This window comes from Bacillus rossius (assembly GCF_032445375.1).
Source record: "Bacillus rossius redtenbacheri isolate Brsri chromosome 4 unlocalized genomic scaffold, Brsri_v3 Brsri_v3_scf4_2, whole genome shotgun sequence".
Lineage (NCBI taxonomy): Eukaryota > Metazoa > Arthropoda > Insecta > Phasmatodea > Bacillidae > Bacillus > Bacillus rossius.
The window spans coordinates 53,112,541-53,137,253 of record NW_026962011.1 but is presented as its reverse complement, the minus strand read 5'-3'; the positions used below and the strand labels follow the sequence as shown (position 1 = coordinate 53,137,253).

At 38.3% G+C, this 24,713-nt stretch overlaps 1 protein-coding gene and 1 long non-coding RNA gene across 5 annotated transcripts in view; one reads left to right on the top strand and one right to left on the bottom strand.

Annotated features, from left to right (window-relative positions):
• Window positions 1-17,377, top strand: part of LOC134541918 (arrestin domain-containing protein 17) — a 40,156-nt gene extending 22,779 nt beyond the window's left edge. For 2 of the 4 annotated variants that reach the window (XM_063385664.1, XM_063385663.1), the window contains exons 2-6: window positions 6,468-6,584; window positions 8,621-8,838; window positions 11,882-12,064; window positions 13,298-13,483; window positions 15,031-16,902. In XM_063385664.1, coding sequence (XP_063241734.1) covers window positions 6,563-6,584; window positions 8,621-8,838; window positions 11,882-12,064; window positions 13,298-13,483; window positions 15,031-15,204 — 783 coding nt within the window. In that variant the 5' untranslated portion in view covers window positions 6,468-6,562 and the 3' untranslated portion in view covers window positions 15,205-16,902. Of the gene's footprint in view, window positions 1-6,467; window positions 6,585-8,620; window positions 8,839-11,881; window positions 12,065-13,297; window positions 13,484-15,030 lie in introns of all 4 variants that reach the window. The other 2 variants (XM_063385661.1, XM_063385662.1) reach the window with 2 other exon arrangements.
• Window positions 17,378-18,507: 1,130 nt separating this feature from the next.
• LOC134542199 (uncharacterized) lies at window positions 18,508-24,444 on the bottom strand. The gene is made up of 2 exons (XR_010076754.1): window positions 24,080-24,444; window positions 18,508-18,870 (listed from the first exon to the last, which is right to left on the bottom strand). It is a non-coding gene; the product is annotated as an uncharacterized LOC134542199 (long non-coding RNA).
• Window positions 24,445-24,713: the final 269 nt, after the last annotated feature.

Below are 24,713 nucleotides of genomic sequence, written 5' to 3'. Positions count from 1 at the left end.
CGGGCGTATGGTATAATCTCTGTATGCCTGGAATAAATCAACAAGTTCACGCACTGCAACTATGCGTCGACGGTATTTCAATCATGCATGAGCGTGAAGTTCGCGAGGGATTCCGGTTCGACTCATAGTATATAGCCAGCTTCCCTCAGTTCTTCGTGTATGGAGACTGTTTCGTTGATTTGCTAATAGCTTCCTGCGCTAAGCGAAGCCAGCAGCAGTCTCAGACGATCGACCAATTCATTAGGGTCGTCCCAATACACATAGTCATAGTTCTGCCCACTTCATAGCTTCTTTAACCTATTCAATTTACTGCAAGTTCACTGAAGAGTTGGAGAGAATGTACATATGCCTTTTTTGGACCGTTATCTGAAATGTGCACGGGTAATCTCTAGTAGTTTTTTGTACTCTTGAGAATAGCCTTTAGGTTCTCTTCGAAACAGCAATTCGCACAGACCCGTAGTCATGGTGAAATATTAGCCCATATTTCTTTAGCGCCGAGGAACCATTTGTTGTGTTATCTGTACACTCTGTAGGTCGTGACATTTATTCCAACTCGTGAAAGATCTCAGGCATGACCGCACCAATGCATTAACTTGGATTCTACATTTCTGTAATATTTTTCTTGTGCATTAACTCGGTACTTGTACATTTCTCTTCTTCTCGAGCTGGTTCGTATTTCCTCCCCCTAGCAGTTTTTTTTTTTACCGCATCATCAGCTTCTGTCGTCCACGGCGGTGGTATTTGCTCGCGAGAAAGGTTGCCTGGGCATGCACCGCGCCTTGAGTCGCCAGAGCTGCAGGTGTAAGAGTGAGCCCCTGGGCGCAGGGAGAGGGGAGTATTCACCCGGTGGTCGCCAGTTCTCTCGCCGTCCAGCGCGACTTTCACCCGCCTGGACCCAGCTGCCGGCGTGTGTCGCGGTCAGTCGGGGCGCTGTCAGGAGGTGGTGATGACGGCACCTGGGGTTTCCACGGCAGGGCGATGCGGCCTTCTGCAGTAAGGAAGTGCATGGACAGCACAACACCCACGTGTACAGCAGAATATGCTCCATTACAGGCTGTATTCATACTTAGATTGCACACACTGTTACCAGATTGACACTATCCGTAGAATTTTATTTCGTGTGCCGTCGTTTTATAGGTATTATTTTGATTCAACTATTTGTGAATTTTTTAACATTTTAAACTAGGGCAATCTAATAGGGTTATTACAGTTGTCATTTGAAATAAAAAAAAATAATAGTTCAATGCTAAACACCAATTATTATTTCACAGGAGAAACTCTTTGTAGCAGCCGTCCGGTATTAATAACAAGGTATTCCGTTAAATTATATCCTATGCTCGAACAGTTATAACATTTTTAATATTTAATCACTTTTATTTAAACACTTGATGACAAAAACTGTTGAAATCGAGATGGCGTCTTTCGGGTCCTATTCCTCTCCAATCCTACGCATGAAGGTTTAGAGTTAAGTATGTAGTACGGCTGTGAAACGAATGTCGTAATGTCAAGTGTCGGATTTCAAGAGTCCAAAGAGTTGGTTTCAACTACTATGCCAGTTTTTGTTTGTTTCTGCTGTCGATTGAAAATAGTATGAACGTGACTTGAATACGTCATGAGTAGTTCGTTGGGAACTAATTTTGAGTTGGTGAGAAGGATTAGGGGGTTGTGTTTGCTGCCTCTTAACTATGAGGTTCTGGGGTAAAATGTTTATGAATTCAATACAGCAACCTTCTGTATTTTTTTTTATCTGGCATACATAATTATATTAGTGCGTTAATATTAGTCAGTAGTCAGTAACACTATTTTGATTCATTATATTATATTCTGTCCCACTTGCATATAATTTGTCTCGCCGGTGGAGAGATAGATTATATATATATATATAAACTCCGACACCGTTTGACCGATCGCCATTAAAGTTGGCACATCGAAATGTTTTTTCATAGAGAAGGTTTTTATACTATCCATTTTTTTTTGTAACTCGCTTCAACTTCTAAACCATTCAACCTATCGACATTGGTAAACAGAAAATCATAGGTCGTAGACATACAAACAATAATTGTGTGTCATTTCTCTATGCCCACCACACTGTCATATAGCGCTATCCATTTTGCTTTAACGCGCGGACAATATCACCGGGTACCCGAGCTAGTTTATATATATATATATATATATATATATAATTAATTGTGTTTTGACTTTACGTCTGATCCACAGCAAGACCATTAGAGATGATCACATAGCAACCATCACAACGCAGGCTAGTTGCGGAAGAAAGGGTCATGGCCTGCTGTTATTTCAGGAAACCAAGGAAAACTGAAATAATGCTAGCTGAGCCGGTATTCAAACCCAGGTACTTCCTAATCATAGGCGTAATTTGAGGGTGGCCAGTTGCCATCCCAGAATTGTCCAACCCAACATTTAGTTACCCAATTTTTAAATAAAATATATCAATAATTTACAAACAATTGTAAAATTAAATTTTACAAGCACGGCACTTTTTAAATTCATTATTAATCAAGCATTATTTAGCGCAAAAAAAAATTATATTTTATAAAGTTAAATATAAAAATTTTAAATAGTGAAAATCTTAAAAAGTTAACTATGTAATGCTAGGTTTTAAAAATTTCCTGAAGCAAGACCCCTAAACACTCCCCCCCCCCCCCCACCTACCAGAACGCTGGTACGTCTTGCCACCCCAGTTAAAATGCTGAAATTACGCATCTGTTCCTAACGAAAATGCCACTGGGCCACCTCGTTTAGTTAAACTGTTATCATAAAAAAAAGCAACTTAATCCGTACTTTAGTAACAGCTGTGCAACGCATGTACTGCAATACGTCAGACTTCAGACTATGTTCAGAACAATACAGTGATGTATCTATTTATAGTTTATAAACGTGTTGTTCACGCTGCAATGAACAAGGATGTCGAAATTTTGCACGGGAAAGTAAAGAAAAATAGGCTTGAAGGTGATTTTGTTGCAACTTGTACATAACCTTCGCTTTTTCGCCGCGCAGTCCGTCTCTAACGTTCTGTGTAATTTCATTCGTTGAAACTATTGTCCCCCTGCCACAGTCCTGGCGGAACGCTCTTACAACTACACGTGTACGTAGAATGGGTCATTACGAGAACTTGTAGCTTTCAGTTAGAAAAAAAAAATATTACGCCATAATACATGTAGTGTAACGTTTCTGCAATATGCAATGCAATCTGGAGGATGATTATTTTAAAACATTTAAAGCTCCCGCTTAGAATTTTTTTTCACCACGTTTTTATTAGCTCGCTTTGGGCAATGTCTGATCGGGTGGAATTTTATAATTAAATTTTGACTAACTTCCTGATAAGTTAAAGACTAGAAATTTTGAACTTAGCTCAGGATTGGATGGCAATGCAATAAAATGAAGAGAAAGAGAAAAAAAACGTGAAAAACAAATCCAAACGAAAAACATTACCTAAATCATTAATGACAACACAGAGTGAATAATCAAAGTTGACAGCCTTTGGCAACAGCCACCCGTTTATTCAAACGAGCAGTCTATAGATGTGTTAAACATACGGTGGTAGCATGAAGCAGACGGCCTGCTGTGACGTGATTGAAGTCACATTTTATTCCGCCATCGCTGTATTGCTCCGCCCAAATATTAATTAAAATCTCAGGAAATAGCAAACTTTAACAAGTACTTAGAAATTTAAGTAATGATTTGCTTGCTTAAAGAAACTGAACAGTTGAAATTGTGGTTTCTATTAATTTGTTTTTAGTACTTTGTACCAAAGTCAATTATTTGATGATTTTTTTTCAAACAAGTTATAATTACACATATTCTAATTTTATTAAATACACGAAACTCACGTGTCAATGTATGACAGACATGTTTACAGTAACAAGTGTGCAAACTGGCATTAAATATAGTCTACTTGGAAACGCAATTCCTGTTGCTTCTGTCTTCTGTGTACGAGGGATGTCGGACTATAATGGGGAGGAAATACATTATTGTAGCCCCACTAAGTATTTATTACAATAAGCCTTATAATATAATCTACAAGTAGCTAATTTTCTATGGTTTTCTTATTATGTCATCGTTTGTTTTTTTCTCCTGGAAGGGAAGGTGCGGACCCCACTGACTCCCCTTGCCACTTCCTTATCGCATGGTTGTCTTGAAGCAGGGTTGGCAGTCATGTACCCGACCCACGGGTTTTGGGTTGGGGTTTTCAGTCCAATCCATTTAACAAACTGAGTCTATGACTTCACTTGGTTTTTTTTTCTCTCAATATTAATATAGAGACAAATGCTATTATAAAATTAGCATGTTTTATTACAATTTAACATAATATACCCATACAAAATAAGTATACCTACGTACATTTTAAATGCACATAAAAGTACAAAACACAGGCTGATTTCAGATAATTATAACTAATCCCTTAGAAATTCATACACGTAACAGATAAGTAATATTTCATTTAGAAAAACTGAGTTTACTGTAGACAGCTAAACAGAAGGTTTTCGATAGGCTTAATACTAAAAATTTTATTGTTTGAAAAATAATTTTTTTCATAAAACCCACCAAAATGTAGACTTTTGGAAAAAAACACAGGTAATGTAAAAAAACCTAAGTTTTATTTAAAAAAAAAACAACCCCACATTGGTTTGGGTTTTGCCAACCCTGGAGTTGGCTTCTATCGAGTTCAGTGCTCAGCTTTCTCTCGTCATGGAAGCACTGTGGTCGAGTGGTCAGATCTCTCGCCTCCCACCAAAGCGATCTGGGTTCGATTCCTGGATTTGTCTGAAGTGGAAAACGTGGCGGACGTTGCCGTGAACCGGTTGGTTTTTTCTGAGTCCTCCCGTTTCCATCACCTATTCATCCCGACAATGCTCGTTCATCATCGCATCAACCTTCGTCGTCTTCATTAATCCCAACGTCGATAAGACGTTAAAGCTTCCGCCACACAAGACGCTATGCTCTCTATGTTCGCGGTGTTCGCGATGTTCGCCACGCGAGTAAAATATAGCCAGCTGCATCTCAGGTGTCACTGGCCACACCAAGCCGTGTTCGCTAGGTTCGCTAGGTTCGCTATCCTGGCGACGTCGCCATGTGTTTGGTTCTCGGCTATTTTTCTAAACGTCTCCGACTATGTGAATGCGCAAATAACCAAAAACATTTTATTTTTCGCGCGGAATTGGCCTGCACTTCTGCGTTTTCTTTTTATTAAGTTTTCTTTCTCTCGGTATTACGTTTTAAATAGTCATGTCGACGGAAAAGTTATATGAAGGATTACGAAAATACCCGTGTTTATGGAATAAATCTATAGAAGAATATATATGGCAGGATCTGCAGGACGATACCGGGAATTTGATTTCAAGGGAATGTTATCAAACTAAGTTGCATTTATTCTGAAATGATCCATAAATTTGTTTTCGTCCTCACAAGCAAAAACTTCATCAAATGATGAAATTCTTCATATTCTTTTCTTTTTAGATTAACTTCATGAACCCATTTCTTTTAAAGTTTACATACTGTGAAAGCCAGTAGAATATTATCATCGTCGGAATCATCACTTGAATATCACGACATGCATCTTCCCGATATTGCGAGCTAGCCTGATCTGTCTGGCCGTCTGGCGCAGCGAATATAGTGAACATTGCGAACATCGCGAACATAGTGAACATATTGAACAGCGTAGGTTTCTGTGTGGCCTCGGTTTAAGCCTTGCTTCATTCATCTCATCATGTTATGAACCCACACCTACGGTATGTTACCACCTTTAGATATAAGCAACGTTTAAAGTTTTTGAAGTAAAACTTTTTTTTGCAGCCGGTAGAGTAGTATCAGAATCACAGGGTCACGAAAGAAGTAGGTAATGGAGTTAGCGTAGGTAACGCATTTTGCTCAATGGAGTTGCTTTTTAAAGAAAAAGTTTTGAATTAAAACATCTTCACAGCCGGCAGCAGCAGCAGCAGCAGCCCACGATTTAGTATTCTGTCCAATAGTATTTGTACTTTCTTATACTTTTCCATACTCAACTCTGAGGTTGAATCCGTTGTTAGCATTAGAATTGTGATAATTTGTATAGACATTCCCAATAGGGTTATGTATCATATTTTATTTTAGCTATGATAAACCCATTAATTAATTCTTATATTCCATTGAAGACATGGACAGACACTAGTAAACGAAGGTTTATTTTCAGCTCATGATGACGCGTGTTTCAAATATTAGAGTACCCTAAACATTTCCTATCACTCTTGTCTGTGAAGTTTCACTTATAACGCGCGTGGCGGTCACGCACTCGTGTATTACTTGAATCGTTTCTTAATATCAGTGACAAAATTTAAGGTTGTGTATGATTCACTAGCTGTACTGAAAGTCCGGTGACTCACCAGTGCCTCAGACTTGATGTTTGTAAAACCTTGAACTTTATTCTTGCATGGAAGTCCAGAGGCAGTGTTTCTTGCTTACGTTTACAGGTCTGCACTTCCATGTTGTCGGAGAAGGCGTGGTCCGAATCAAGAGCCCCAGAGTGGAGAGGCTGTATGACCGCGAGAACTACATCGACTTCCGCATGAGACTGCTTGGCGAGCCAGGTAGCCACTATGAGTGTTTATGACTTGGACACGTAATTGTTTAATTATACAATTTTTAAATAAGGCTGTAATCGTATAATTACGAAAATTCTAACCATCAGATAAAATTGTGACATATTTTAGGACTGTTACTGTGTTGTTTTAGAACATTTTATTTCACATGAAGTAAATTCTAATGAATTCAGATTCTGAAGGCCTAGAAGTAAATTTGATTTGTTGATAAGGAAAGTGATTTCCATTAATTAACTGTTGCTCGTCGACCGGAATGGTTACTTTAGTAATTAAATTATATTGAAATGCATTTTAAAATTTTAAAAATAGGTATATATTTTATCTAGATTGAAAACTTACGTGGCAAGAGTCACAAGATACTCGTCTGTTGGGTTCGAGGCCACTCCAAATTTGCTTGTGCATCCCACATTCCGACTGGCCCATGGTGTCGGCTGGAACAAGGTTGGCAAAAAAAAAAAAATATCCGGACATGCAACATTTTTAAATGGACGTTCTCTCAACCCGGAGGGAAAATGTTATTAATTGAAAATTTTTATTGCAATACATTATTTAATCCCAATTTTTTTAAATTTTTGTTGGCGAAACCGACCCAAGCTACTGTGCGGGTTGGATTTACAATTGAAAACAGTTTGGTGGCAACTATAGTTCTGTGGTGACAACAGAGTAATATACTGTAGGTACTACTGTAGCAGTGGCGTAGCCAGGATTTGTGTATGGGGGGTGTTAAGAAGCATGGGAAACCCCCCCCCCCCCCGTATTAATGCGGTGGGTCCGGGGGTCCTCCCCCGGGAAAATTTGGATTTTAAGGTGTAAAATAGTGCTATTTTAGCAGTTTTCGGTACTTAAATTTAAATATTGTAATGGTAAAAATTTTATTAATTTTAATATGAAATTTGTTTGAGTGATGAATAAGAAATTAATTAAAGATTTTGCTAAGGAGGGGGGGGGGGTGTTTGAACCCCTAACCCCCCCCCCCCCCCCTTCTGGCTCCGCCCCTGTACTGTAGTATCTATTGGTGGTTCATTGGGAGAGACATATACATTTTCGCGGTATATTTGACCACCAGGCTTCATAATCTCTAGAGAAGATTAAGTTCTCGTTGCTTGCCGCTTGTTTTAAGACGTCAACCTCCGCCATGACTTCGAGCTACACGGAACTCGCCCGTCCGAGAGCTAAATGTTCACCAATGGCTCAATGTCGTCTACGACGTGTCATAAGGAGGAGAAAATACATTAAAGGGTAACCTGGTTATACAATACACCGCGGAATGATAGTGTTTATATTCATTAGAGATCAAAGCAAATTGTGGTATCCCCGATAAAGTTCTCTGTGTACATTACAAAATTATTTATTTTTGATCGTAAAGCTGGAGTCAGAATGCCCCGAAGGACTCGACACAATTCCGATCATACTTCGTGCATCGTTCTGCTCGACAGATTAAATAGCGCATGGTTACAATACCACGACTAGATATTAACGCAACGAGCTCTAATACGGCCGTCGGCAAATCTTCACATGCCAAATGCGTCCATAAAATGCAGTGTAGAATGCGTTAAAATCGGCGTAGGCCCTGTAAAAATATTTTATTTCCTGTTGATAGTTTAAGTGCATGACAATATAAAATATAAAATTTAGTCGTCTCTGGGACTAAGTGAGATTAACTTTATTTTAGATACAATGAAGCAAGATATAGATATGTTAATAAGGGACAGAAAAAATAATTCCGCTGCTAGCTATGCGAAGAATTAAAAAGAAACGTAATAACCACTGTAAGTCACACTAAAAATGTGAAATTGTGCCCAAACGTAAAACGAAATTTGGTTTTTCAGCACAAAGATTTACCATGTAAATATTTTAGGTATATATTATTGAAGTTTAATTTTGTGAGATGTCCGTTTTGCTTTCCATCGTGTGGCAACACGCGACAAAATTATAAACAGACTGTACTTGTTGCGGGCCGTCGAGCGGCGACTGCGCGGCCTGTGACTCCATGTGAAGGGAGGTGTTCGGCGCTGTGTGTGCAGGCCAGGGCCCGGTGCTGCTCTCCCCCGGGATACACAGCTTCCCCTTCAAGCTGGGCCTGCCCCTGGGACTGCCGTCCACCTTCCTGGGCAAGCACGGCTGGGTGCAGTACTTCTGCAAGGCGGCTCTGCGCGAGCCCAACGGCCTCACGCACAAGAACCAGCAGGTGTTCATCGTCATGAACCCCGTCGACCTGAACCTGGAGGACCCCATCCTGGCCGTGAGTGCTGACCCCGCGTCTCCCTTCCCGCTGTTTGCTTTCCAATACTTCCCTTTTGTTGGCGAGGGTCATTCAACTGTAAAATACAGACTTACTTGTGATTTATGGAAATAAAAATGAAATGCCTTATTATGCTACATAGTTGCATGTTCTCCATCCCTTCCTGAAACAAATGAGATGGTTGCGCCAGTAGCCAATTGCACACATGCTGTTCGACCGCAGCGTTGTCTTCAAATCGTGGCCCATCTGTCAAACTTGTCCCACAAGACACGCGCCTCACCCGTTGATCCAAACGATTTGAACAAATGTGTGGGGTGCATCCGAGATAAAATGCACAATGCGAGTTATAGAAACCTCGGTTTCTGGCCTCGCTCCCACTAAATGCCCCGGATGGCAAATTATGGATTGGCGGCGGACGCCGTTTATGGCTTCGATCTTCCACTTTTTCACGACTGTTTCGAAACTTCTTGCCCCAATCGAACACTTGGGTTTCACTCAGAAATCTCTTTAAAATCTCACTCGATTTCACACCTTGGCTGGCGAGAATAATAATGCGTTGCGCAACTGACGCTGGTACTGTCATGGCGACAGTGTCATGACTGACGTGAATGCGAAGATCGTGTGCAACTGTGCAGCCAATCCCCCTCCATTCACCGCGCTAACGTTACTACTTGAGTCGAATCAACAAGATTCCGGATTATACTTGAATGACACTCGCATATGTAATTTCAGGCGAGGGGGCACATATCTCACCATCTCTCCCCGTACGCAAGCCTCTGATTTCCGTTGGGTGTTACATGAAGTGACCTCGTTGTCTAGGAGACGTAAGACAAACTTAAATAACACAATAGTTTTATTGGTCTTCACCTCCATGTCGAAAGCGAGGTCATTATCATTGGTGAAGATGTTGCTGCTGCTGCTGTTGCTGATGGTGGTTGTGGATGATGATGATGATGATGATGATGATATGGAAGGTGAACAGCCTGGAGACCGACTTGGATTACCCAGCCATCAGCTGCGGAGAGACAGCGGTTTGCAAGGACAAACCAGACGAAGTGATTCTCTCTGGAGTGTGAAGATGAAGTGACTATGAAACACCAAGCCCTGAACCGGGACAGGAAAATATTCACAAGTGAAAAATCTCCCTACGAGCTGGGAATATAACTTGGGTCCACTCTACTATTTTTTAAGGTCCTGTCGTTTTAAGGGGGTATTATTTTGCTTCTAATATTTCGTTTTTTTGTGCATGATTTTTTTAATAAATTCAAAATATAACCATTGTTATTGTTTTTAATAGGTGTTTTCCACTAAACAAGTCCTTATTTAATGGTTTCTATGAATTTGAAGACAATTTTTTTGTCAATCGTAACATTTACTGAAATCGTGAAATCACGTGTTAATAGTTTTGGACTAACCGTTTGTATGTAGCCTTATTTTCAAACTGTTTATTTAAAGCATATCATTCACAAATCAATAAGAAATCGTGTACCCAAAACTATGAATAAACAATGTTTATAAAGTTGTGGAAAACCCTAATTTTTATTGATTATATGACAAGTATACATGAAATTAAATAGTTCCAAGATGGAGGCTACATACAAACGGTTAATCTAAAACAACTGCATATCTCATGATTTCATGCCCTAAGTACTGCTACGATTAACATAAAAAATAGCCTTTCAGGTTATAAATTAAATAAGGACTTGTTTAATATAATATAATAATATAATATTTGCAAAAAATTAATATAATTGCATTAATAATATTTGTAAAACCATGTGCAAAAACATGAAATATTAAAAGCAAAATAATTAAACACACTACTCCCTTGGTGGTTTGGTGATTGGGAGGGCTCCCCATATAGCAATTTCAAAAAAATTTGATACCGCTTGCAATAAAGCTTCCATGCTAAACTTTTTGGTTTTGCATAGCATAGGACTTAGCTTTGGCTAATTCTTGAAGTCGCCTGCGTGAAATAATAAGTTATTTCCTCGCGGCGCTTACAGACTAGGTCCTGCTAGAAAATATGTGGTTGCAACAAGGTCGACAATGTCTGAGAGATATGATGTATACCTTTAAAAGCTAAAAATTGGGATAAATAGTTCGAAATTAGAATTATAGCCAAAATATGGCAAATCAAAGAGCGGGGCCTTATACTGCTTAAGGCTTGGTGCATAATCGTACAATGTAAAACCCTCCATAGTATTTTTTTTCTGCCCCTACCAGCTTAAATTATAGTTGTTTCTGTAGTGTTTTCAAAAAACTGCTTGAAAATGTATAACGTGGTCTGTTTCACTTCTTTGATTTTTATGTGTAAGCATTAGCTCCACGCATATGTATAAAAAATAAAACTTTATAATAGTACAACTATCCATTAATACTTTATGTTATAATTTATAGTCATAAATTGAATGGCAAATTAAATTTGTTCAAATGCTGGCATTACAATTTTGACAACTCTTCGTTAACGTTAAAATGTTGAGAAAACGCATCGTTCACCATACTATTAAGACACAATAAATTTTTAGCCTACATATATTCGACGCCATGTTGAATAAGCTCAGTAAGATTAAGGTTTGTTTTTAGGAAGTTTTTACAGAGTGATTTCTGTCATTTAAACAAAATTAAATAGACTTACATATACTTAGTGTTATAATATGCATTTTAAATGTTTTGGGTTAATTTTGTTTTAATGTCTCTATTGAACTGAAACTTTTAATTTGAAAAATACTTAAAAGCTAGGGCTGTGTTCTTAATTTCAGAGAACCAACAAAATGTTAAATATTTTTGACGCCATGTTTGTTCCAACACAATTTTCATGGGTAGTAAATCATAGGTATTACAGGCATTATTTTAAAGAATTCTACGTTAAATTTTGTATCCGAGTTTCGTATTACAACTGTATTTGCAACATGAGACACATGAATGTGCTTGTTACCGAGGTCAGATGTTACACATCTCTGGCGAGTACTGTGCGTAGAACAGAGATTACTTGATGGAAGAGAGCTTGCTCGAAGGCGCGCTGCTGCTGTCTGGTTCGCAGCAGCCGTTCCGCTGCGAGATCGAGCACCGGCTGGGGGTGAGCTGCGTGACCTCTGGCCCCGTGGTGTGCCGCGTGTCGCTGGACAGGGGCGGCTACGTGCCGGGGGAGACCATCGGCATCTGCGCCACCGTCATCAACAACAGCAAGGTCACCGTCAAGAGCACCAAGGCCTCGCTCACGGAGGTGAGGCTCCGGACCGTGTTCGCGAGCAACGGGGCAGGAATTTAATGAGTGGCAGGAAATGAAAATCAAACAATATATATATTTTTTAATGAGCTTACGTTCTGAGAAGCAACCCTGCAAAGTTACATGCGCGAACAGTAAGTAAACAGCGCACAAATTTGAATTTTCCGCGCAATAGGTGCCACTCAATTGGCTGAGAGGGCGCTCGGTCGTAGCACAGTAGGCCCTACTTACTTAAACGTCAACACTGCGCTAAATCCAGCCCATCCATTTCCTTAAAGCTGAACATGTCAGTGTAACAGTGCTGTTCAACAAACTGCTGGTTGGAATTGCATCTGCGCCATGCTAGTCACCTGGTCACCACGGAGGACCTGAACATCATACGTCACGGTGCTGAGGTTGCGAGTCCTCTAAGCCACTGCCTGTTCGTGCCTGTAACCTTGCAGGGTTGCTTCTCCGGACTTATGTTCTTTTGCCGAAATCACTTGCATTGGCATCCTCTGTCACCCGTTTCTCGTGAACAGCCAGTATATAGTTTCTGCATTATGTATTATGGGACTCTTAGCTCGTAAAAACATCTCTTGAGTTTATTACCTTCCAGTGGAACCTTTATTGCTCAACAGCTTTTGCGCATTGTAAAAGAAAAAATAATGAAAATGTAACGTCTAAAGTTAAGGACGATGTTTAGTAAAAACATACCTACTTTATTAACCTCCGTCATTCACTAAAAGAGGATCGGTGAGATAGATTGTCATTCCTCTAACTTAGATGCCCCTTTTTCTTGTCACTTTAATTCAGATGCATCTAGAGTTGTGTTTATGTCACATGAAATTGCATGCACGGACAGAAATGAAATTTGCCTCTCAGAAACTGGGCCTTTGTAAGTGGACTTGTGACAGCCAGGGCCGTCGAGAGAAACTAAGAGCCCGGGCCTGACCTCCCCCTCATTACCTAAACCCCTCCCCCCAATTAAAAAACATTAAACACTGTAAATGTTGACATGGCTATAACTATAAATGTGATGTGTATCACATAACTTGTAAGGTGAACAATGAATTATTATATCAAGAGACTTTTAATTTTCGTCCTGTTAGAAAAAATCTCGAAACTCAACCGGGTTTCCTCCGGTGCCCTGGCCTCCCCCCTCCTTCTGGACGGCCCTGGTGACAGTGGTTGTTGTGCTGCTGTGGAGGAAGGCAGCCCAAGTGGCTCACCGTCTGGGACGTGTTGCAGACGATCCAGTACATGGCGAGGAACAAAGTGATCCAGTCGGAGACCCGGGAGCTGGCCTCCTTGAGCCGGGGCAAGATCAGGCCGGGCGACACGGACGAGTGGAAGAACGAGCAGCTGTACGTCCCCCCCCTGCCCCCGACTAACCTCAAGGGCTGCCACCTCATCAAGATACAGTACGACGTCTACGTGAGTACCGCATACCCCCGCTCTTCAGCAGCGCTTCGACCATTGCAGACCATCAGGCCTGCAGTAGGCCAAATGAGAAGCAAAGTTAAGATAACAGATAGTATAAGTACCTATACAGTTAGAAGTGTGGCTGCTATGTGACCCTTTAAAGAGCCCGGTGAAATCAGCAGTTATTTCTCAGACATAGACCTCAAAACTAAAATACTGAAAACTAAAAATCTCAAGAAAAACTGCATGAGACACTACAAATGTTACAAACTGTTTCGTAAAAACTTGTGAGGAAACTGTTAGAGGAAATTATTAAAGTAATGCTAGTCAAAGTTACCCGTCTTCATGCTTTTGTAAACAAGCAATATTGACAAAAAAAAGTGTGGGGGATTTTACTCCACCATCTTGGATTTATGGACATATTTTACATATTTCACTGTACACACATATTATTTATTTTTATGACTTGAGAAACCTCATGACCCTGGTTGAAGTCAATATTAGTGGCATAGAGAAACAGTTATGTCAACTGAAGCCACACACCTGAAATTTTCAGTGATTTCTTGTGTTTCAGTTACACTCTGAAGACTGTTCATTAATAAGACAATAACAACATAAACTTAGAAAGATATAATTTCTGCTTTATTTTGCCACTAATTAGGATAGATGTTTCTTTAAAATATGTGTCGTAACAAAAGTTACCAAAGTCAAAATGGCAGAGAATGATCTCCCTTAAAAACGCACCCACAGAATAGGTAATGTAAAATCTGAGCACTGCTTATGCACCTTAATGGTGCAGAGCCTTGTAAGCTATGTACATGTTTGAATTAGTTGCCTGCCGATAATAAGTGTTGGCAGGTTTGCAGAAAGAATGAAGAGAATAATAAATGTATGGGAGAACCAGGGAAACAGGGAAGTGAATTTCTCACCTTTTTAAAAATTTAGTAGGTATATGAAAAAGAATTAAATTTGTGCTTTTATAATTAATAATTTAAAATATTGTACTGAAAAAAAATTGAAAAACCATCCAAGAATTTTAGAAAATGTTTTAACAATAAACACAGTAAGTGCAGCACATGCTGTAGGTAACAGTTTATCATTCTTCATCCACCTAGTGACAACGAAGCTACTGACTTGTAAAATTTAGTCAGTTTTTTAAAGATGTTACCCACAATGCGGAAACTAAAATCTTTTTAAACATAACTACGTTACAGTCAGGAGCTTACGCAGGGAGGAGAAGGGTGGATATATATTTCCCCCCCTCCTCCCCTCAGCAATCTTAAAAAATCCTAAAAACAATATATTATTCCTCCTCTAAAAGTAATTTCTATGTATGTTCCTGATTGCAGTGATATTTGTGTTTATTTGTGATGTTTATTGGTTGGAAGTATTTTTTTTTATTAGTTCAGTTATTTTTGCTAGTTTTAGCAAAGTACTGACATATCAAACGGTAGTTATACATAAAAATAAGTTGCAAAAAATAGTTTGTTAATACATACTTGCAATTTAATCCTATTTTTTTAGAATTTGAAAAATAAACATTTTTTTCCCCGTTACAGTTCATTATTGACCCAAAGAGCTTCGAGAAGGAAGTGAAGCTCCAGCTGCCCATCATGCTGGCCTCGTATCCTCTGAGGACGTCAGAAGGCACTCTGGTCCGGAAACAAGGCACACACTATCCTTCCACGCTGCCCATCTTCCGACCCTGGCTCGATGAAAAGACTTTTGAATAGTGCAGTGCCTGCCATGCGTTGGCCAGCATTACTTTGAGTGTGTTGTTGAAAAAATGTTCATAGTTTAATGAAATTGTGATTTTCGTGCTGCCGTTTTACTTGAAACTGTTTAACGAAGGCTTGAATGTGCATCGTCAGTAGTTAAAAGTAGATAAGCACAGGACCAGTGAATAAATTTATTGTAGCAGAGAGGCTACGGAGCATATATTGGAAAGATTAGATTAAAAAACCAAAAACAGTATTTACATATTTTTAGTGCTTATTGAGTAGGTTATTAAAAAGTAATGCATAGTCACTCACATTCCTCACTTTCCTGTAGGTGAAAATAAACTTTTTATTTATACTAAACTACATGAAGGGAAGAAAAGTGTGTGATACCTACCTACAAACTAAATTAAAGTGGTTTCACAGTATGTAACACTGTATTATAAAAAATCAATATTTATATTAATACAAATAATTTATTTGACATGATTTATACAATATAAATAGTTCCTAAAAATATATAATTCGTGATTCTGTTAATAAATCAAGCTTGAGTTTTTGTTATCTTATACAAAAATATTAAGTACGTACCTACTCATAAAACCATGACCAAATGAAACTGAAAGTAAAATTGTAACTGAAGTAATTCCATTATAAAATTGGCAAATATGCTATTAATGAGACTTTAATATTTTTTTTCATTTATCTTATTTCTTATCTTTAAATGTAATTTAACCCTTTAGATCATTTATAGATTTTATAAATCCTAAATATATTAAGATTTATTGTTGACTGGAATTTTATGTATATTTATATTAAATACTATTAAACCCATTCATATAATATTGTGTTTTCCATATCATTGTATAGCTTGATGTATCTAGATTATTAACTGCTATCTTTGGTTGATATATTTAATATAGTATTATTTTCTGTTGGGAAAGAAAAGCTAAAGGTTTTGGATCACTTGGAGTAAAAATATGTTCTAAATGCAACACAGTAGGCCCTACCACATTCTGTGTTGGCTCACTTTCTCTCTTGCTCAAATAATTTTTTTTCCCTCCATTCATCGTTGATGTCTCACCATTTATAGCTTGACTGTTATTTTGACTGAACATCTCACTTCAGCAACAATAGTTGATTGGCCACAGACATAGGATAAAGTACATGCAAAATTGTAAAAGAACCTAGCCTATGTGCTCTACAGAATTAATAATGACAAATATTTAACTGTCAAAATAAATAATGCAGTATACAAAATGTAATTAAGTGATGTGCATCATTTGTAAAATATGATATAAAAGCAACTACAACACACGTAAATTTACTTATTCATATAGGTACATACTATATGCTTACATATGCATGGAAAAAAAATTATGGCCATGTATCAGGTTAGGAATGCATTTACCATACCAGGCCCCTGTTGCATAATGATTTACAAGTTAATAATATTAGTAATGGTACTTGTAACTTGTAGAATTGTGTTGCACAGTAAAAAATTACAAATCTAAAAGTTACAAGTTGTAAAATCTAAAATATTAGTGAATTTTACAAGTGCGTGTTGCATATATGATTGCTTTTTTCTACAAGTTTGTAAAAATAATAAGCCCACACTAATATATTTTCTACAAGTGTCAGTTTGCTTATAGTTTCAAGATACAAGTGAGGTTATGTGCCTTTGTGTTTGACTGGAACTAATGTTACCATGCTCAATGGTGTAGCCAGGATTTGTGTATGGGGGGTGTTAAGGAGCATCCCCCCCCCCCCCCCCCGTATTAAAGCGGTGGGTCCAGGGGTCCTCCCCCGGGAAAATTTGGATTTTAAGGTGTAAAATAGTGCTATTTTAGCAGTTTTCGGTTCTTAAATCTAAATATTGTAATGGTAAAAATTTTATTAATTTTAATATGAAATTTGTTTGAGTGATGAATAAGAAATTAATTAAAGATTTGGAGCTAGGGGGGGGGGGGTTAACCCCTAAAATCCCCCCCCCCCTGGCTACGCCCCTGACCATGCTGAATTTGTGGCTAGATTCATCCAGTGATGAATAAAATGATTTTGCAGTGCGGGATCAGCAAAGGGTGGTGCACAGTAATGGAAGGTTAAGAGTAAATTTTGGATTTGAAAATGATGCAGAGTGTAATGAGAGATTTCAAATGAGGCCAAATAAAGTAAAATTTTTTATACAAAAAATTGGATTCATATTACAGCATCCTACAAAAACAAAAAAAGGTGGTGCTTTATCTTCTAAACAACAGATAGGCATAGCATTGCACTGGCTAGGCAGTGGAAGCCAGTTCCGTAACAGTAGCAGACATGCATGGTGTACACTAGTCTACTGTTTGTAGAACAGTTGCTAAAGTGGTGCATGCTGTAAACAATGAACTATTTACATAATGAAGTTGTTACATGGCCTGAAGATTTAGCTAAGGAAACCAATCGGTTCTACCAAATAGCAAATTTTCCACATGTTATTGGAGTGATTGATGGATCTTTAATACCCATTGATTCACCTAGAGTGAATGAAGAAGCATTCGTTGACAGAAAAGGTGCTCATTCTTTAAACTGTAGGTTTGTGTGTGGTGCTTCTTGCATGTTTCATTATGTTAGTGCCAAATGGCCTGGAAGCGTGCACGATGCTCGTGTCTTACGAAACAGTATATTGTATCACAGAATGGAAGAACGCAATCTTTTTCCTAATGCAGTACTCTTGGGAGATTCCGCATATCCTTTAAGGTCATGGCTTATGACTCCACTACATCATGACCCAAACAATGTGGCAGAAAGTAGGTACAACCGCAGATTAAAAGCATCAAGACAAGTCATTGAACGTGCTTTAGGGATATTGGAAGAAAAATTTCCTTGTCTAAATTACATTCGTTTAAACCCTACTTATGCTGGTTCAGTTGTAAAATGCTGTGCTACTCTCTGCAATATTGCCAGAAATGAAGAGGATGAGATTGTCATTTTTGCAAATGAAGAGGCAGAATTGCTGGAGAACGACATTGTCCTGCAAGATCCTGAAGTGGAAGATAATGGAGAGCAGTATGTGGGAGGTCGTGTCCGGCAGCATCAGCTATTGCGATTAATGACGTAGGCCACTGATGTTCGTGGATTGTAAAATAAATTATTAGTAATCTGATATTTTATATGTTTGATATATGTTACACATTGTGTGCTTTTTAATTTCAGTCTTGTTTACTTCAAACTTTAAAAAGATAACAGCACATAAATTTTAGTATTCTACAAGTACTATATAAGGCTTTTGTTTATTGCAATTCATTCATATATGGGTGGAAATAATTAAACAACACCATCTTCATATCGTAAAATATTTTATTTTTTAATATTAATAGTATTTAGGGGAATTTTCTCATTTTTTACCATAAACTGTTCTTCACTGGCAGCCTCGTTCAACAGTAATTGTATTTTCACCCCCCAGTGATTCAGAATCTTGAATTATATATGTATGAGTTTCGCTGGCCAAAAAGGACTCTGTTAATTTTGAAGAACCCACACCCAGTTCCCTCTCAAGTTTTAATATTTCTAAAGATTTCATGTAACTTTCTTTTTCTAAAATTTCCACCGAAAGTTCCAATTTCTTTTTTTTAAGTGACTCTTCAGTCTTGTCAGATTCACTCAAAGAAATGTTGTCATGTGATGTCTTTCGATTGTTTCTCTCTGAAATAAGAAAAAAAATAGACATAGGTATGCATGTAAGTTATGCTACTATACATTCTTAATTTACTGTAACGTTTTGGCCCTGACCCTAGCCAACACGTACAACTCCCGCGCCTCGCCACACCGTAAAAAGGCTCTAATGACTCGTACCGCGAGCGCAGGAAAACCCCAAAAAAAAATATTTGAATCCAAACAGATAGCAAACACAACAACACTACTAGTAAGATTATGAACAGTGAGAGGGGACAGCAAGTTATAAAAAAAAGATATTTATATGGCACCATTTAATAGTTAGATAAGTATATCATCAAAGGATTTCTTACAAATCGGCGCGAACCACTTCCAATACATACTGTATTATATTAAAAAAAATTTCTATTAAACTATACACAAAATACTTCAACAATTACTACCAACGGTATACTCTGATCTTATACTTCGGAGCTCCGAAAAATTAATATAATACCCCAAAAAAAATATTAACTATATATATATATATATATATATATATATATATATATATATATATATATATATATATATATATATATATATATAGTTAATATTTTTTTTGGGGTATTATATTAATTTTTCGGAGCTCCGAAGTATAAGATCAGAGTATACCGTTGGTAGTAATATATATATATATATAACATATTAAAACAACCTCTGACGCGCCAGGCATAGTACAACTATAAATATTAAAGGATAAACTTTTGCATCTGATAAGCGTAATGTAACAACATATTAACACATATTAACATCCCAATAAATATCTTAAAAATTTATCTAGTTCCAAAATTTTGGCTTAAAACAAAAGGCCTTTCACAGTTTAAGTCATTGTCTAACGCTGACGGTCTTTTCACTTCTACGTCGGTCGAGTATAGTTTTTTTTTTTGCACGCGGAATGTAACCAACTGCTGAACAATCAGATTGCGTAGTAAGTTAATTAAATTTGGAAAATCCACACTTTATCATTTCTTGCTGTGATTAAAAAAAGGGTCAATGGGGCGGTGGCATGGTTGGCACTTACTTGCGTTCCACGTCGAGAAGTCCGGTCACCTGGTACACTCAGTTACTCACGAGCGTAAAATGATGGCGAACCATCACCATTAGACGTTGCCGTAGTTGCGATTTTCTGCGGCGACGAGTTCCCGTCATGCTGGTTCGGAGGTGTCGTGGACTCACATATTTCCTCCTTAAAACATGCTCGCGATATTCACCAACCTCTTCATCGCTCCCTCACGTCCTACGTATACGGCTTCCCCAACCGTTTAAAGGGCAAGCCGTTCATAATCGCTTCGTAGTGGAAGCATCACCACGCCCAACCCGCTTTATTTCGACACGTCCGCCACCGGCTAGGCCCACAGGCCGACTCCCGATCACTAGTCCCCTGACGTCACACCCACTCCATATGTCCGCTGACGTCAGACACACAGCTCTTCCGCCACGTGCGTTCGCCGCGGAGCGATACAATCGATGATACTCTCGAACCTTCCAGACCAATATAATAACTAAAGTCCATTAAAATTAACAAATTAAGAAGACTAAATAAAAATTACAGTTTCATATATTTTTTACGTTAAACCAAATATAACAAACGTAAATCAAAATAACTTCTATTACCAGGCAGGCCAAAAAAATAACTATAAAAAAATCTACCATTTCTGCCAACATAAACCTTATCCAGGCCAGAGCTGTAGCAGACATGCTACTTTACTAAGTTGACGTGTCCCGGCAACAGCATCCAGTGCTGGAGTGGCTTGCAGTGGGGTGAACACCCTCCTGGGGTGTGATGTCCTCAGTTGTCACTGTCGAACAGCTCCTGTAGGCAGGCAGTCTGCCAGGCAGAGCGGGCTGCGTAGGGATGCAAACGATACATCGATGTTTTGAAAACATCGATGTATTGTTCATGAAACATTGATGTTAGCATCGATGTTTTGAAGAGCGATACATCACCGATGCATCGAAGAAAAAGTCCAAAAACATCGACATAGTTCATCATTAAAATTACCCTAGTTTTTTAATAATATTTTGGCTATCATTTCATGAATATTTATTGAATATATATAAAAAAAACATTACGTTATGACGTTTAGTTTTTAAGATACAATTTTTTTAACTGTCTATACTTACTATAAAAACCTACATTTTTAAGTAGGTATCAAAAATGTTGTAAATACTGAACTATTTGGTTGATTTCGGTATCAATTTTTTTCCAGTACTTTAAGATGTGTAAAATTATTTGGAAAAAATAAATACCGTTAAAAAAATTTGTTTACATAAGAATTTTCTTTTAAATTAAAAAAAAAATATATAGGGAAAAAGCAGCGAGACTTTATGGACAATTTCATAGCTTGTTGTACATACAAGCTATTGATTGGTACTGATACGGTCTCACTAGCTCTATCGAGAAAATTAATGTTACATTTTAAACCTGCACATCAACTTCATGCTTTTTCCCTATTTTTTTTTTTCAATTAATAATAAATTGTGTAAAAAATATATATTTTTTAAATGATTTTAGACATCTTCTAATACTGAGAAAAGAAATAAGGATACCAACCAAAATGGTTTAGCATTTACAACATTTATTTATACTTAAAAATGTAAGTTAAATAAGTATCGAAAATTAAAAAAAAGTGTCTTGAAAACTAAATGTTGTATCACAATTGTTTTTGGATAGATAGATCTCTCATGATCTGTACTATTTACAATATATTCATTAAATGGTAACTAAAAACATAAAAAACAAGGGTAATTTTATTTTAAGTAAGCCTGTGTCTTAAGGCTGCAGTCTACCTGGGCACACATTGGTGCGCAGACCTTCAGGAAAAACAATATGATTTGAAAACTACTCAAGATATCAGAGTGGGGTCTGTTTACGAAAAGCATTTAAGTGTTCGCTGTATGCCGAACGGTACTTTTGAATTCGGATTAAGTTTTTAAACTGTGTTTTTAGTAGAGTGAAAATGGCTAAAAGGCGTGTTTCGGAGTAATTTTTAGGCATAAAAGAACCGATACAGAATCTTGAAACCATTTAAGGGCAGTGCGGTACACCTTTATCTTCATTTCTCCGCTCAACTTTCACAGCTATCTTGTGCATATTGTGGTCAGGAACCTGTAGTAGGTATGGTTTTTGGCTACATACTATAATTTAAATCATTTTGGCATGTTTTTCCTGATATTTAGAAACATCGGTTAAAACATTGATGTATCGGTTGTCAGAACTATGTTTTTTGACATTGATAATTTTTCGTTTGAACATCGATGTTCGTGATATCGATGTTTTTAAGAGCGATGTTGCATCCCTAGGGCTGCGGCCTTCCCTCTTGCTGGGCAACAAGGAAGAGAAGGGAGGGAAAGGCCCTAGAGCGTAATCCCGAAGGCCGCTCCAGCGAAGGATTCCAGAGCGTAATCCCGAAGGCCGCTCCAGCGAAGGATTCCAGAGCGTAATCCCGAAGGCTGCTCTGGAGGAAGGAAGGAGAGAGAGAGTGAGAGTGGAGGGGAGGGGAGAGGAGAGCAGAAAGTGCTAAACCAAATTCCAAATTCCTGCTTTATTTTTCCAGATTTCTCTGGGGTAAGGATCTCTGACTGGTAAAGTACAAGCCAAGCTTATATACAAGTCGGTTACATTATCATTATTACAGTCAATAATTACAGATTTAGCCTTTGCAGCAATGTTCTATAATATGTCACTGACTGTCCTGATAATATGCTAATTTTTGACCCTCGGGATGCTCCCAACACGAGCGGAAGTCCGCTCCTTCCCTGAGTAATGCCACAATGAATAACAATTATTTACGTTCTGCAGCAGGCGCCATCTATTGGCGCCGGATGCATCGCCATCTCACAGGATAACTAGCTTAGGCATAGGTAATTTCCTTACGTTGAGGCTTTTTCCGTAAATAAATTAGTAAAACTTTAATAATGGTGTATTCTGGTACTTCAGATGCTCCCTTGTTTTACCTTGAAAAAAGGATTAATAAAAACCTACTGGTTTTTGATAAATCACCTTTAATTGTTTACATTACAAAGCATGTGCATTGACGTGGCCGTGCTATTTTGTGCTTTAATTGCGTTACAGATTCTATGGTTCACAGGAATTTTGAAACGTTGATTTCAGGGAGAAATGGGAAAGTCGTTAGCGTTTCAGAATTATCATTTTCTGAATTTTATTAATTTATTAATGGGAAAGCCGCGGCGTAGGTAAATTACCGAAACAAAAGTTATGAAACTAACAGCTAATACAAAATTATACAAAGTAACACACTGAGTAATGAATAAATTTGACAAACAAATTTTTTTAATCAAGTACACCTATTATTTGTCTTCTCCCAGTAAAATTCATTTTGGAACAGGGGCGTAGCCAAGGGAGGGGGGGGGGCGTGTTTAGGGGTTCTACCCCCCCCCCTTCCCTTAGCACCAATTATTTTTTCTTAACTGAAAGCAGGTTAGCTAAAAGCCTAGATGTCTTACTGCTATCACTGGCCACTGCACTGGAGGGGAAGAGTAAGCAAGCCCTTCCGATTCTCCTTCCCTTCCCCTACCCCTGTCGTGAGCAGAAGCTATAAGGTTGTGACGCCATGACGGGTCCCAAGCTTTCAAATATCTTACACCTACTGTATTGAACCAGCACGGTAATTATAAGCAGGTGGTGACTGAGCTTCCAAAAGTGTAAGGATCGCTGTGTGTGTATAGAATTGAGACAACAATATGGTGTCATGTAACTCTTCAAGCTAAAGCTAATTGTTTCCAGGAATAGAAACATCTGCCGAAACCCAACCCTTTATATTCCTTTTTTTTTTTTTGTATTGTCGAGCTTCGAGCATGATTTATGATTTTGAGTGGACGTAAACAAGGCACTTGGATTGATACAAATATCTTTAATTAATTTCTTACATCACTCAAACAATTTTTTTATTAAAAAATTAATATTTTTACCATCACAATATTTAAAGTTAAATACCGAAAAATGCTAAAAAAAGCACTATTTTACACAAAATCCAAATTTTTTCCGAAGCCCCCGCTTTAATGGGGGGGGGGGGGGAAACCATGCTTCTTAACACCCCCCCCCTCCCTCAATACAAAAATTCCTGGCTACGCCGCTGTTTAGGAATAGGTTATGTTGTGTTTTTTTAATACAATACTTTTATGACATAATAATTTAGTGGCTTATTTAATGAACACATTAACTGAATGCACTTACCATTGTAGCATTCCACACATTTGGCCACCAAATATCCCTCAAGTATGTCCACTCTTTCGTTGGTGCAATCGCGCCCAATGTCTGTGAGTATGAATTAATTTGCTGCCATTCTTCCACTTTATCTTGTTTTGAAAGTGCATTGCTGAACGCACCAAACAAAACCGCTCGCTTTTCTTTCATTTTCTGTAGAATGCACAGTTTTAATTTTCGCTTTTCATCTCGCTTCCCCATCACATTCTCTTCACAATACTGTTAAAATTTTATTAGGCATTGAGAGAAAAGGGGGGGCCCCCTAGAGCGCAATCCCGGGGGCCGCTCCAGGGAGGATAGGAGACCTAGCACCGTATAGGTGGATAATCGTTGCCTAGCACCTAGAGCATAATCCCGAAGGCCGCTCCAGAGGAAGGAGTGGGGAGTGAGGAGACAGGAAGGAAGACAAAGTTCTAGCGGCAGCAACGCTACTTCCTGCAACTGGCTGCAAATGCCGCACCGCTCACGCTCGTTCCAGGGCCGGCGGTGCGATCCCGCAACGGGAAGCCTTCTTTTCACTGACGAGAGTGCAAAACGTCCGATCGCGCATCTTCGGTGTTTTTTTTTTTTTTTCATTGCAAATAAATATGGATGTGTTGTTAAA